We start from the raw sequence: 14,917 nt of genomic DNA on the forward strand, positions 1-14,917 counted from the left end.
AGACCTGAAATGTCGGCGAGATTAATTGCCATCTCTATGCAACCGTCGAGGTTTCCGTCTACACCCGCTCAGTGTACGGAGTACGGAGTAGTGTTTTTTCAATCCCCAACTACTTAAACCTTTGAGCTTCACTCCCCAGTCATCTCCCTTTGCCTCAATAATTATTACTCTTCAAGATCCTCCCGGCGTAGGACCAGATAAAAAAAAAGCCGCCGTTAAACCACCACTGGGCTCTCCAAGGTCATGGCATCGACCCTCGATGGCCAGCGGGGGACTTTTTCCAGCGTCAACTCTTATTATGGGTTCGGGGGCTGAAACAATTCAATTCAAATATTATTTCACAATTCTTACATTAACCCGGACCAGGCCGTTAGTTACGGAACAACATACCTAAGATAAGATGTCAGCATAGAAGAGACAAGTCATGTTATTGCTTCGGGGTATGTAGGATATTAGGCGTATGATAATGTCGTTCGAATCAGGCAAGGGACAAGGGCAGTTTCCTACGGAGTATGTAGAACAATCACATTGAGAGCAAAAAACAAATACATACAACAGTGAGGATTCGCTGGTGGTCACCCACCCAACTACTAACTCACCGGCGTGTGGCTTAAGTACGGCTGAGCGGACGGGAAGCCCTGTTTTCCACACCCTATGGTCGTATGTATCAGGTTACGTGAGAAACCAAATTATCATTGCCTCAATCTTTTGCCCGAGGAGTCGTCACTGGATATCTGCACTACGAGTAGCCTTTAGTAAAACGGAACCGGTAATTTAATGTGCACTAAATGCTATGTCCTCGTCACAAGATTTCGGACAAATTTCTTTTTATCAATTTATCTTAATTCCCACTCAGAAAAATCATCACAATGAGCCACTCGAGCTCACTGTGCGTAAGTAGTCTTTGCTGGCCAAGGTGATGATTTACGCCTCAAATAGTCACTATGAGCCAGGTCTCCTGCACTCCAAGACCCAATCAAGAGGCCTTTCCCGGATTTTGAGGAAGTACCCGAGGTGAGGTACGAGCATCGATCGCCAAGGCTTATAGGACGCTGCGCGAGAAGGCTTAGCACGGCTAAGGCATGCCGAGCAATGCACGCGAGCTAGAAGACTGGTTTTGTGTGCAGATGTGGAGACGGTATTGGCCACTGAAGAGCATCATTCAAAATCCACTAGAGAATGTTGGGAAAACGAAATACCACTGTGGAACATTGTTCGTTTCCCCAATATCTGCGCCTGATATATATAGACCACCAAATCCCTTCTTTTAATTTAAGGATTATCCTTTTCCATTGAAGAAAGTGTCAACAATCACCCCGTGCGTAAAACAAGTCTCGATCCAAGCCTTTTTAAGCTTTAGGTGTCTCGGGCTCGGACAGATCCCGAGCTCGGGGCCGAGCTCGGCATCCCAAAATAATACATGTACCTGCATTGTGGATCTCATGATAATTTGTCGAACAAATCTATTGCCCTGATATTTGAAACTGATTGTTGGGTGACCCACCATGTGATCCAAGGGGGTGATTTTCTTTTTACATATGTGGCCAAAATTTTCCGATCCGTTCTGAATACGCACCTTCCACCCTCAAATTGGCCAAAATGTTTCTCGCTGATAGGGTGACCCTCAAGGAGCGACTATGTCAGATTAAATGGGGTTGGTACTCAATGTCCATGGCTACTGGAGGTATCTCTGTTCTCCTCTACCGGACACCTCACCAATTTACTGGACTTGAGATCATCGGAAAGATCATTTACATTTTCAACTTGGCCTTCTTTCTCGCGATCACATCATGCATGGCCGTCCGTTTCATTTCTAGGCCAGTGGCCCTCAAAGAGTCATTCCGAGATGGCAATGAAAGTTATTACGCGCCAACATGCCTACTAGCTATCGCTACTATCATCCTCGGAGCAGTCGGCTATGGAACCAGCGCCTGCGGCCCCTGGCTGCAGATTGCCTTACGAATCGTCTTCTGGATCTACGTCGCCCTGTCTACACTCTCAGCAATATTCCATAACTGGTATCTGTACCACCTAGCTATGGCTAGCCAGCAACCTTTTCCAATAGCCCAACTACTGCCCTCTTTCCCAGCCATGCTTTCCGGCACGATTGCATCATCTATTGCGGCGAATCAACCAAGAGACCAAGCGATACCCATTCTCATCGGCGGTGCTACATTACAAGGCTTCGGTTTCATCATGTCTTTGCTCATTTACGCCGAATACCAATATTTCCTCGCCAAGCACGGTCTTCCAGAACGGGCTAAACGGCCGCAGATGTTTATTGCTGTTGGACCATGGAGCTTTACTGCTCTTGCATTGATCGGTATGGCAAAGGAGGCGGTGAAAGCCTTGCCTTCGCGATATATAATTTCATACGCAGATCCCATGTCTACTGGAAACACCACTGTGAGCACTGGTGACATTGCACTAGTCATTGCTTCATTCTTTGCTATTTTTGTTTGGACTATGGCTTTCTTCCACCTTTGTATTGCTGCTATTAGCATTTTGGCTTCTGCTAAAATGTTTGGCGGTGCGGGGGCACCTCCCATGTCAGTTGTGTATTGGGGTATGGTTTTCCCCAACACGGGATTTATTATAGCAACAATCAGTATAGGAGAGGTATTGCAATCACCGGCCATCCTGTGGGTCACTTCGGTTCTGACCGTGTTGCAAGTTATGATGTGGTTAGGTGTGGGATGTGCTACCATACTTGCAGTTGCGAGACGTCAAATGTTATGGCCGGAGGGTGTCAAGAGAGGAAACGAAGATGAGGTTTCATGAGAAAGATTTTAGAAAAAATCTACCTATAAGGGCTAAGAGCTATTTGTATTATATTGTCGAGTTCACATTGAAAGATTAACTTATGTTATGCCATTCTATATAGAGAAGCTAGAAGAGATTATATTGGGTACCCCTCGTGCCATATTCAAGTCTCCCTTGCAATTTCCTGCGTGATCTCTCGGACCATGAAGGCAGTTCAACACCGCCAGTGTAATGTGATCTGGGTGAAACCCTTTGAACTTGAGTGACTGTAGATTGGGACCTGAAAAATTACCTCTGTGTAGCATTTTCTGTGATACTAGCTGTTGAGCTGAAAGCTTAAGTCCATCACCAAAATATCGAAAAACAAGATCAGTGGGCAGCAAGTCCATGAATCTCAACCAGATTCCAGTAGGATTTAGCAATGGATCTCCGAGCCGATTTTCCAATTTTAATCCAGAGCAAACAACCACTCCAGAAAACCATTCCCAACACTGCTATCAAAATAAAGGTATTCTGCAGCCCCATGTTCGTAATCATGGGATTGACTGCGTATGCAAAAGCGAAACCTAGCAAAGTATTGTCAGCTCACTTAAAAATATTGATTGATCTGGCAAGGCATTGCAACTCACCAATTGTATTACGGATCAAAATAACAGTCACAATTGACTCTCCCGCCAGCTCCTTCTGACTGTCAATAATGTAGGTAATGGCTAAGCCAGATCCCATCGGCAGAGTGATGCAGATGAAGGCCATTCCGATGACGACTCCAATCCATGGAATATGGTGGCTTGCTCCGACACCATAAAGAATACACCCCAGAGGATGGGCAATGAGGGCAATCAAGAACATCCAGAGACGGTCTTCGGGTTCTTTGATACCGTTTCGTCCTCTGGCCAGCTTGATTGCAAGGATATCACTGAACCAGCCGCTAAAGTAACATCCAATCGAAACTCCTATCACACTAGCAAAATAGGTAAGACCAATCTGCTCTGTCGTGAAATTATAAGGGGCACTGCCTAGAACCTCCGCTAAGGACCCTCCCAGAACATTGTACCAGGCGAGAATACTTCCCACAAGAAGACCGGAGAAGATGTTTGTGGGGAAGCATAGCAGACGGAAGGAAAGGAAAAATGACCGGAAGAAGTTAAAAGGCTGCGAAGGATGTCTTAATCCCCACAATTTCAGCTTCTGGGTGTATGTTTTGATCTGGTAAGTCTCTTCAACAACGACAGGAGTGACACCAGGATTCTCTGGCTCTTTAGATTCGGAGACCGTTTTGCTGTCGCTTTCAATTGATGGCTCCAGATCGCTGATGTCTTTGGCAGTGGAAAATGCCGGTTCCTGAATATTCACTTGGCGGAAGAACATCGTGTCTTCAAAGCCGAAGAACGTGATAACAGTGAAGCAGAGACAAATAATGGCTAGGATGTATTGGATCCATCTCCAACCGAACCTCTCAGCAACAAAGCCACCAGCGATAGGTGACATGAAAGCACCACACCACAAAGTCCAGTTATAAATACCCATGTGGAAGCCTCGATCATGGGCAAAGTGGATATCCGCAATGCAGAGTTCGATCAAGGCTTCCTGAGGCGAAACAAAAATGCCAAGAAGAATTCGATTGGCGTACCATTCACCCACCGACTTCATATACGTAGACCAGATCTGCAACAGCGATGAGCCAAGTATGCCAACCAACAGGACTGGCCGACGACCAAAGTCCTGCGCAAGGTTTTGGGTCAACAGGGTGCCCCAGCCCATGAAGAGATACATGAGACCATTTCCTGTGCTGAGATCTGCCACAGAAATACCTGTGTCTTCTGAGATCAGGAGATAGGAGGATGATAGACCACTGATGAGGGCGGCGGTGAGGAAGCACCAGGACATTTGGCAGGCGCTGCTCAGAAATTTGCGCTGGCGGGACCAATTGAGAGGATCATCGGGATGAGAGCTTGGGTGAGGAATCAGGACGATATCTTCATGCTCGTTATTGTGTCTCAGGCGCGAGGTGTGATCTAGATCCACCTGCTGGACCGTTCCGGGAATGGGGAGAGGATCATCCATCTTTGTTGAGCTGGAAGCGACACAGCCGTTTAAGGGTACTCAGTATATATCTTGCTGTGGTAGCTTGGGTCGATTTATGTATCGCCTGAATGCAGCGTTAGAGGCCTTCGGTCGAGATGGTGATTGGGGATCAAGGCTGATCACTATGTTAAGACGAATTAGTGATGATCTAGGCTGGAGATATATATTCTTCATGCATACCTCAAGATACACCCAAGGTATTGGTAGAATGGGTTGTTGAAAATGCCAGAAAGATCCCCGACTACTTGCAATCGTAGACTTTTTAGTCGTATGGGAAACTCCAATATGCTTTGGTCTAAAAATTTTCGATTGGGATATAAGCTTGAGTTCAAATAGAAAAACAGAAATTGACGCTTCTAGTACGTTTGTCTTATCAGACTTCCCCAATTCCGGTATAAACCACATTCAATTAATCACAGAGGATCCTAGAAATAGCTTATCATACACGGCTGGCGAACAAGGATAGAAATGAACTAACCAACCGATCATGGCTGTTGGGGTTGAAATCTTAATTGACCATATTGCTGTGGGCTAAAGACGCCAAGTGATACCCCGCAACGCATGGCCGATCCACTTCCTTTCCCATTCAACGTTATCACCTTGAATATGGGTCTCGGGGGTCGATGGGCATAGTGTTGGCTACTGAATTGGAGTCATTTTCGGTCCCTGAGGAGTTGAAGTGATAAGATAGAAGCTGAGACAGAGCGATCCAGTCAGATTCTCCTATTTTCGATTCTACCCCAACCGACATTTCCCGGTATCTGAATATTTGGGGTCACTTCGGTTGGGGTTGTTGGGGTTGTTAACGACGGGAAATACTCAGCTCCAATGATTTACACCAGTTGGCTTATCGTCAAGGACTGAAAAGGAAGAACAGAACGATACATTCGCAAAACGATGTTGATCTCAGCACAAGAGAACCCCAAATTAATTTGAAATAAATTTATTCAACCTAATAACCATAAAATATAAATTTCATTTCTCTATATACCTACTTCTTGGGGAAGTGAGCCTTGTTAAAGGTGTCAACAGCGGCTCTTGTCTCCTTCACCAGCTCCAAGCACCCGGGAACGTCGGAATGACAACAGATGGAGATCGGATAGTCCTTGACGGGCAGTTCACAGGTTGATCCATCGATTGCAGTAGCAGTGCATGTTTCCATCTGCTGTGTTACACGTGTCCGGACCTCGGCAAGGTCCCATGCCCTGCAAAAGTGAAAGGAAAGTCAACATTAGATCATAATAGTAAGAACAAGAAGACTAAAATGAGTGACTTACTTCTTTTTGCGCTCGATCAGGAGAGAAGCATCTGCATTGTACTTGACATCCGCATAAAACTCCGCCATGAACTCGAGTCCTAAATCCCTAGCGGCTTGTTCCATAAAAGTACCTGGAAGCCCAAACACCTTGACACCCTTGGGAATACCCTTGAAGACGGCCTTCGCAGTCTCGTAGTCTCTGCAGCACATACCATAGAGCATCCCGTGTGGCTTGACATGGTGAAGGGGGACTCCCTGCTGGTCTAAGAACCCCTTGAGTGCTCCAACCTGGTAAATAGTGATTGCAGTAAGTTCGTCCGTCGAAAGTTTCATTTCACGACGACCAAAGCCCTGTAGATCTGGTAGGCCGGGGTGTGCTCCGATTTTCACGCCGTGTTTCTTGCAGCTGCGAACGGTTTCCATCATTATGAGGGGGTCACTACCGACAGAAAGATGTGTGAGTCAAATTTCATCATGATATATGAATGCGCGTAAAATTTCCGACCGATTGGTTGCCGCAATTCCGAGCGCCGGACAGAAGAAAGAGAAGACATACGAAGCATGAAATCCACAAGCAATATTGGCATGGTCGATGAATGGAAGCAGGTCTTCATCTGAAGTGATTGTCCAATTTCCAAAGCCCTCTCCGAGGTCGACGTTGATCAGTGCTTTGTGCTTGATAGGTCCCATGATTGCAGGAAACTGTCCCTCGATTGGTTATGGATGATATTGGCGGTATGACGGTGTGTGGGATGTTCTAAGGATTTCTTAGAAGTCCTCCGGTTTTGCAAGGATGAAAAGACGAATAAAAAGTAGCAAATCAAGTCTGTTCAAAGTTGGAATAGTTCAGATCTTGCACCAGCTATCGTATTTATTTGCTTGACTGGTACGGAGTACTAGTTCGTAGGTCCACCTTTTGGAGACCCGGCTCGGAGTCAGGCCGCTTTCCTGCATTATCCGGGACTAAATTAACCCAAGAACTTCTATTTGCCTTCTAGGATCCACAAAATATGTGACATGTAAACTAAATAGGCAGAGATCACACGAATGCTCTTGTGGAATCAAATACGATTGTTCAATTGACCTCTTGAGGATGCGAAAGAGGAGTGGGAACAGTTAATTTGGTCAAAGACATGAGGGGTCTATTATCGTCCGATGGAAAACAAAGATTTGCATGATGGAACCCAGGTTATATAGTTCAGAGGGGAATGACCTAGTTTGTTGTATACCGGTAGCTATTATGTTCACTAGGGACAATAGATCAACGCTCAATGAGTTGGCCCAACACTTTCACAAAATACCATCGGTGGCATCGTTTGAGAACGAGGGATCACTTCCACTCACGAGACCCAAAGTTGGAAACCAAGGCATGTAATTGAGGTTAACCTGAGAAAATTGATCATCCCACCACATTGACCAGGCATCAAACTGCGTATCAGGCTCAGCATCAGGTCTAGTCTGTAAATCTTGAGAAGAACAATGAATTATTGATGTCTGTGTTTCATGAGCGACAGAGGTACCCGCGTGATCTTTTGATAGCATTGCTAACGATTGGAATTTCGGCGTAGTTGGTTTGGCTAGGCGCGACCGAAGTCGACTAGCGAGGTTTTGTAGAAGATCGCCCCAGCGCGCACTCAAGTGGGTATCATCGACTGCAGAGTTATGAAGACCAACAGCAACTCGCCGAACTAGATCCAGGGACGTAGGTACGTCGATCTCGCTAATTCCAGCTGCACAGCACTGGTTGCAGGATTTAGGATAATGAGACAAAGAGAGATGGACGGAGCGACGGAGAAGAGCCACTTACCTTGAGAAGAATCAACGTCGCACCGAGAACCCTAGAGTATGATCGAACGGGAATATAGGTTAAACTTCCACGAGGAAGTAGATCGTCGAGCACCGTTCTTAGTATAGTCCGAGCGGCCTTAACAGTTCCTCTTAGGTACTTCTCCTCTTCTGCTGAAGTACTTCGTTCGCATCTCTTTGGTCTAAAGCTTGTATCATCACGACAATTTCGATTGATTACAGCTTGCAAAGCGAGGCTGAAAATACAGAGTTGTGCATACTCGTACTCAATGTTCAAAATATATCGTGTTTGCTTCGCCACTACAAAAATGAGCGTTGATCACACAGCTTCAAGGGTGATACATACACTTGGCATCATCAAACTCGAGAATTGATTCGTTTAGAAGTGGCTCAAGGCCGCGAACAATCCGAAGGTAATGTCCATTGCGAATAATTTCTCCCGTATAATTTGGTGACACAAAGAGCAGATCGTTTGCATTCTTCATAATAGTTGCGACGCGCATCCAACATTCCGTCGCGTCATCATTCCTTATGCCGGGACTTTTTGTAGGGGTGCATTGCGCCGGATTTCTTCGTCCTACAGTAGTTTCAGGATCCTTATTAGTATTGATCTTTCAAGAGGGTCGTGTGAAATGTGTTGATCAAGGAAGTATCTACCTGGTCGACCGGGTTGTTGTGTCGCATAAACCCATATCAAGCACCGTATACGGTGAAATCTCTCTTGGTCACGAGCGACCTTCAGATGGTCGTGCCTAATTTCATATTCTTGCCAAAAGGAATTATCCTCGCAGAAGATCCCCATCTCGGTTGCCAGTATCAAAACAGAGGAAAGCATAGAGTGGCATAGACGATCTGATCGAGCGAGCCAGTCATGTCCGGAGCCAGGCCCGTAATATCCCGGGGTATTAGCACTCTTTCGCGGTTTATTTGGCTCAGGGATCACGATTGACGACGTATCCTCGTCTGGGGGTGGAAAGTGGAGAGCCCGAGGATGCCAATCCAGCAACAGCAACAATGCCTCGCATGTTCCTAACGTGCGGAACCCATGCGACCAACTGTCCGTATATGCCGGTCGTGGCCCTCCCCCAGGACCAAGAAAAGGGTCTCTGAGAGAAGGGAACTCACCTACAAACAGGTCTTCTGACCAAAACAATCGTGAAATCATCCCCTGTAGATATCTCCAAATCCGATCATGAACGATATAGGAACGCGCGACCGCGGCCGGTCCTGTCCACTTTCGGTAGCGCGATCCAATCATCAATATGGCGATAGTCAATACGGGCTCCTCCTCGATCAGCGTCGCGTGCTGGGAATGACTACGAAAGTATTCCGGTACAACGGGCGAGAAGGCTGACTGGAAGTTGTAAAAATGATCAACCATGTCTAGCGCTTCTTCTGCTGTAAAGAGTCCACCACGGACAAAACGCACGTTGGACCAGGCGCGAAGGGCATCATGGGTGCTTTTGTTGGTGCTAGTATCGGTATAAATTCCAAGAGCTGGGTCAGTGGGATTCGGTCTGACGCCCGGGGGAGGGTTGGTCGGGGGTGAGCCATCAGTCGAATCCTTCCGAGCCTCACTGTGCTCACAAGCCTCTGACAGCAAGGTCAATGCGTCATGATAGGTTCGGGGGTGACCCTCGAGCAAAGCAGCCGCAGCACGTCCATCTTCCGGGAACGTTTGGCTGTCTCCTCGTACAGAAGGAGTTGGGTTGCTGTGAGACACCGGTGTCAAATCGGAAAGGTAAGTCGCACGTTGCGATCTGGAATCTCGAACAAGAGGTGATAGCGCTCTTCGCTTTGTAGAAGCAATCTTTCTTATCCTCGATGCGGCAAAAAAACATTTTTTGCCCTCTCTGCGGCATCGCGCACAAGGTGGCTTATTCGGACAATCGGCTGATCCCAACTCACATCGCACCTTCTTCTCCCTGCAAGGCTCACAAGCCTGGGTACGTCAGATGATCGGCTACAAAATGCGGGGAGGATGAGGGGCCAATGCCCACCTACCTGGTACACTCGTTTGTGTTCTCTCGCAGACATGAAAGGCGAAAGATAAGCCAACACATCCGATCCGGGGATATCCAGGTTCTTTATGAAGGAATCGCCGAGATAACCGGTGGTTTCCAGCCAGTCGGATGAACGCCAATTACCCCAACACTTGGCGTTTCACGTTGGAGACTTGGAGACTGTGATAAGCTTATCTGGAGGAGATGCTCGAATGGAATTTGGATGTACTCATATCTATTTGCAAATTCCCAGAATTTGATATTCATACTGTCGCAATGGAGAAATTGAAGACTTTATTGATCGCAAATCGCGGTGAGATCGCCGTTCGCATCATCAAAACAGCCAAGTAAGGAAAGTGACCATTGTCAAACGCAGCCCAGCTAACTCTTAGTCCGAAATAGAGAGCTAGGTATCCGTACGATTGCAATCTACACTGCCGCCGACGCAACCTCAAATCACATTCGGGCGGCAGATGAGGCTGTCTTACTACCGGGTGACGATTCTACCGCATACATCAACGGGTTTGTCTCCCATCACTAGCGAAAGGATCGCGCTATGAAACTGAAACTAGAACGATGATCAATAGAAATTCAATTATAGAAATCGCGCGTTCCCATCAAGTCGATGCCATTATTCCGGGCTATGGATTCCTGTCGGAGAATGTGGAATTTGCCCAAGCTATCGCCAATGCCGGAATGGTTTTCGTCGGCCCTCGGTCCGAAGCCATTGAAGCATTTGGGCTGAAGCATCGAGCTCGTGAGATCGCTGTGGCAGCTGGTGTCCCAATTGTGCCCGGGACGCAGGGACTGCTCGTTACAGAGGACGAAGCAGTGGAAGCGGCAAATGAATTAGGATATCCCGTACTCCTCCCTATAATAATGTTCTGCTGAAAATGCCTACTGACTATAATGTACTATAGGTCATGCTAAAAGCCACAGGTGGAGGTGGTGGCATGGGCTTGATGATATGCAAATCAGTCGAAGAGATTAGAGAATCTTTGACGCAAGTCCGTTCTCGAGGAGAGACTTTGTTCAAGAATGCTGGCGTCTTTATGGAGCGTTACTATCCTGAGAGCCATCATATCGAAGTCCAGGTTTTTGGTAATGGTCTGGGAGATGCAATTCATATCGGAGAGCGAGAGTGCTCAATTCAACGCCGTCATCAAAAGGTCGTCGAAGAGTGTCCCAGCCCGTTCGTGGAAAAACACCCAGGTGAGTTGCAACTTTTCTACCCCAAGACTTATTTCCCTGCTGATAAACACTAGGTCTTCGCGAGAAGCTTGCCTCTGCGGCGGTTGCTTTGGCCAAATCCATTCGCTACGGATCCGCAGGCACCGTCGAATATCTAGTTGATGACGTATCAGGGGATTTCTTCTTCCTGGAAATGAATACTCGTCTCCAAGTCGAGCACGGTATCACTGAACTATGTTACAATCTTGATATCGTAAAGCTTATGCTCCAACAAGCCGACCGGGAGTTATGCAATCTCGGAGGTCTGGACAGGGGTTATCTAGAATCTTTGCAACCAGACAAGCCTTCAGGTTGTGCGATTGAAGTTCGTGTGTACGCAGAAAATCCTGCTCGGAACTACTCGCCGTCCCCTGGATTGCTTCAACATGTTGAGTGGAGGGAGTTGAGCGACACTCGAATTGACACGTGGGTTGCTACTGGAACTCGAATTTCAACATACTACGGTCTGTTGTTTGATTCAAGATGTCATATGAAAAAGTAAGCTGACTCAAAGACCTTAGATCCTATGATCGCAAAGGTCATGGTACATGACTCCAACCGGGCGGCGGCTATTGAAAAATTGGGCGATGTTTTGTCGCAGTCGACCATCTGCGGACCACCGACAAATTTGGAGTTCTTGAACGCCATAATTCACTCCAATAAATTCCGCACGGGGCATACGTTGACTAATTTCTTGACTGATTTTGAGTTCACCCCGGCTGTGATAGATGTCATATCACCAGGGTTGTATACAACGATACAAGACTATCCAGGACGTCCAACTGCTGGGCGGGGAATTCCACAAGCAGGACCAATGGTGAGCTAGCATTCCTGGGGCTTGAAATAATTCATCAGCTGACATATAGATATCAGGACCCTTTGGCATTTCAAGGTATATCCGTCCCGTATTGTTTGTGTTTTTCCACGTGCATACATTTCTGACAATATATCTTACTTGCAGTGGCCAATATTTTGGCAGGGAATCCTTCCGGCATCGAAGGCCTAGAGATCACATTGAAAGGACCGGAACTACGTTTCCTAGCTCCAGCATGCATATCTGTCTGCGGTGCTCCAATGGACATGACACTTGACGGGACTGACATCCCAATGTGGACACGACTCTACATAAAACCTGGTCAAATATTATCAATTGGAAAGCTGAATGGGCCAGGAGGATCTCGAGGTAGGATACTCTTGATATTTCCAATTCCGGGTTCACTCTGCTAACTGGCTCGTAGCATATCTCGCTGTTCGTGGGGGATTCCCGGCAATGTGAGCTATACATCAATATTATTCTCGGCCACAGAACTAATTATATATGCAGTGCCCCATACTTTGGTTCAAAATCAACCTCTCCTCTTCTTGGGATTGGTGGGTATCAAGGAAGATCGCTCGCTCCGGGTGATATGTTGGCTATTTCGAAACTCGGTGCAGTTGAAGCAGAGCGCGAGATCTCATTGCCTACTCATTTGCGCCCCATATACTCCCGTCACTGGGAGATTGATGCCATGGTTGGGCCGTACGATGAAGGCTATATTGTATCCGAAGATATCGAGATGATCTATAACACGGTCTGGTATGTCATGCATGGCAAGGGTAAAAACAGGTTATAAGGCAATCCTAATTGCTGTATTCTAGGGATGTCTCGCATAATGCCACAAGAGGTGGAATTCGCCTTGTTGGACCTTCTCCAAGATGGGCAAGGGAAGATGGAGGCGAGGGTGGCCAACACCCTAGCAACGTTATTGAATATGGGTACCCTACGGGAACATTGAACTGGACGGGAGACAGGTAAGTCCCAGCGGCGAATTTCTTGACATTGATCCTACTAGTTCAACTAACCATTTCAGTCCTTGCATTTTCCCCATTGACGCCCCTGATCTTGGTGGCTTCATTTCCTCCACGACGATTGTGAAAGGCAGTCTATGGCGTATGGGTCAACTGAAATCCGGTGACACTATTCAATACCGCAGAGTATCATTAAAAGATGCTCTTCGTGCTCGTGTTGAATTGGAACAGTTCATGGAAAGTGTGTCCGCACTTGTAGCGGGCCAGTGCAATATGGATATCATTAAGCCGATTTTCGCTCCAACGTTGCCAGAGTCAACTGTCTCTGACAACTGGGGAAAGGCTTTGATTTACCGCACCGAATTGAGTGAATCTGGAATTCCCATGACATTTAGACAGGTAAGCGAGAGTTCAATTCACCATACATATCAGATTCTAACTGCCGCTGGCAGGGTGGTGATGAGTTCTTGTTGGTCGAGTTCGGCGATGGAAAGTTTGATCTCAATTATCGCTGTCGTGTGACAGCATTGGACCAGGCTTTCAAGGACTCTCAAGTATCTGATGAATTTGTAAGACAAGCAGTCTACAAGACCACCGGATGCTGCAATTGTGAGTTTCTTTTTCCAGTGTTACTGATATTTGACTTGGACTAATGAGTTGTCAACCAAAGCGCTCCTGATCCACTACGACGGTCTGAAGCTCCCCCAAGGTGACCTTGTCAACCTTTTGGTATCGTTACAAAAAACAGTTGGGGATCTTAGCTCCTCCAACGTCCCAAGCCGAAAGTTCCGTCTTCCCATCTGCTTCGAGAGCCGGGCTCAGCAGGAAGCCATCCAGCGATACATGGGGACACAAAGACCACATGCTCCGTTTTTACCGAGTAATATGGACTTTGTGGCGAATATAAACGGGATTACGCATGATGAACTGGTTAATATCTTCCTTTCGGTCGAGTTTATGGCTATTTGTGTCGGGTTCTTCTGTGGCGATACTATCTGTCTGCCAGTTGATCCCCGCTATCGGTTGACATGCCCCAAGCAGAACCCTAGTCGCGTGTACACCCCAGAAGGAAGTGTCAGCTGGGGTGGATCATGCATGAAGTAAGTTTCTTTTTTTCATAGTACTGAAGTTGACGAAATTAACATGCTATTTTCAACAGTATCTATCCCGTTGATTCCCCTGGAGGTTATCAAATGACGGGTCAAACTATTCCATGCTTTGACCAATTGGGGGTCAAACCCAACTTCTCACCAAGTCAGCCAGGTTTGTTCCGTGACTTCGACCAGATTACTTTCTATCGAGTAGAGAAGGAAGAGCTTGAGCGTGATATGGCGCGTTTCCGGGCTGGTTGTTACAAATTCCAGTACGAAGATGTTATTTTCGATATGGGCGCCCACAACCGTCTTCTTGAGCAAACTAGAGACGAAGTAGCGGAATTCAAGTCTCGGCAAGCCACGGCACAGGTAAAGATGTTAGCCTTAGAAAAGGAATCAATGGACAGATGGACGGTCGAGAAAGCGCAAAACAACGTTCCTGCTGATGAAATTACACTCCTAAGAGAAGGTCAGCTCCAAATTCCGGAAATGATTCAGCATTTATTTTAGTATACTAACAGAAGATCGCCAGACCCTGACATTCTGACATTGTATGCTCCTCTCGATGCCAACGTGTGGAAGGTCAACTTTGCAGATGGCAGTGTTATCCGCTCTGCTCAAGTTGTTGTCATACTCGAGGCAATGAAAATGGAAGTATCCGTCTCCTACAATGGGGACAAGACAGACGGCATTAATGAGTCTTTCAGGATTGAGAAGGTGCTCGTCCAACCAGGCGATACCGTTCGGGCTGGAGATGCGCTGGTATTTTTGAGAAATATTTGATGTGAAGTATTTCCATACAAGTAAATGTAATGTGTTCATTGGTGACGCTCTCTTTGAGTCTTCTATCCAAATTGTTGAAGACGAATAAATTTATGTACATGGTAACG

General features: G+C 46.7%; 5 protein-coding genes across 5 annotated transcripts; 2 read left to right on the forward strand and 3 right to left on the reverse strand.

Moving 5' to 3' along the window:
• Positions 1-1,599: 1,599 nt before the first annotated feature.
• On the forward strand, positions 1,600-2,781 carry PEX2_040780 (tellurite-resistance/dicarboxylate transporter family protein; the record flags this gene model as incomplete). The annotated part of the gene is made up of 1 exon (XM_016741353.1): positions 1,600-2,781. One exon carries the CDS (start codon positions 1,600-1,602, stop codon positions 2,779-2,781), a length of 1,182 nt encoding a protein of 393 aa, XP_016599524.1.
• A 567-nt stretch (positions 2,782-3,348) lies between these two features.
• Positions 3,349-4,827, reverse strand: PEX2_040790 (Major facilitator superfamily domain, general substrate transporter; the record flags this gene model as incomplete). The annotated part of the gene is made up of 1 exon (XM_016741354.1): positions 3,349-4,827. One exon carries the CDS (start codon positions 4,825-4,827, stop codon positions 3,349-3,351), a length of 1,479 nt encoding a protein of 492 aa, XP_016599525.1.
• Positions 4,828-5,839: 1,012 nt separating this feature from the next.
• On the reverse strand, positions 5,840-6,796 carry PEX2_040800 (Glycoside hydrolase/deacetylase, beta/alpha-barrel; the record flags this gene model as incomplete). The annotated part of the gene is made up of 3 exons (XM_016741355.1): positions 5,840-6,053; positions 6,126-6,545; positions 6,663-6,796. 3 exons carry the CDS (start codon positions 6,794-6,796, stop codon positions 5,840-5,842), a joined length of 768 nt encoding a protein of 255 aa, XP_016599526.1.
• A 2,931-nt stretch (positions 6,797-9,727) lies between these two features.
• Positions 9,728-9,949, reverse strand: PEX2_040810 (uncharacterized protein; the record flags this gene model as incomplete). Its single annotated transcript, XM_016741356.1, has 1 exon — positions 9,728-9,949. The coding sequence occupies one exon, from the start codon at positions 9,947-9,949 to the stop codon at positions 9,728-9,730; it is 222 nt and encodes a 73-aa protein (XP_016599527.1).
• Positions 9,950-10,191: 242 nt separating this feature from the next.
• Positions 10,192-14,810, forward strand: PEX2_040820 (bifunctional urea carboxylase/allophanate hydrolase; the record flags this gene model as incomplete). Its single annotated transcript, XM_016741357.1, has 16 exons — positions 10,192-10,262; positions 10,318-10,437; positions 10,503-10,776; positions 10,836-11,127; positions 11,181-11,609; positions 11,667-11,962; positions 12,019-12,037; positions 12,107-12,328; positions 12,384-12,417; positions 12,470-12,721; positions 12,784-12,936; positions 12,996-13,332; positions 13,386-13,542; positions 13,604-14,033; positions 14,093-14,496; positions 14,560-14,810. 16 exons carry the CDS (start codon positions 10,192-10,194, stop codon positions 14,808-14,810), a joined length of 3,741 nt encoding a protein of 1,246 aa, XP_016599528.1.
• Positions 14,811-14,917: the final 107 nt, after the last annotated feature.

This window comes from Penicillium expansum (assembly GCF_000769745.1).
Source record: "Penicillium expansum strain MD-8 chromosome Unknown contig133, whole genome shotgun sequence".
Taxonomy (NCBI): Eukaryota; Fungi; Ascomycota; class Eurotiomycetes; order Eurotiales; family Aspergillaceae; genus Penicillium; species Penicillium expansum.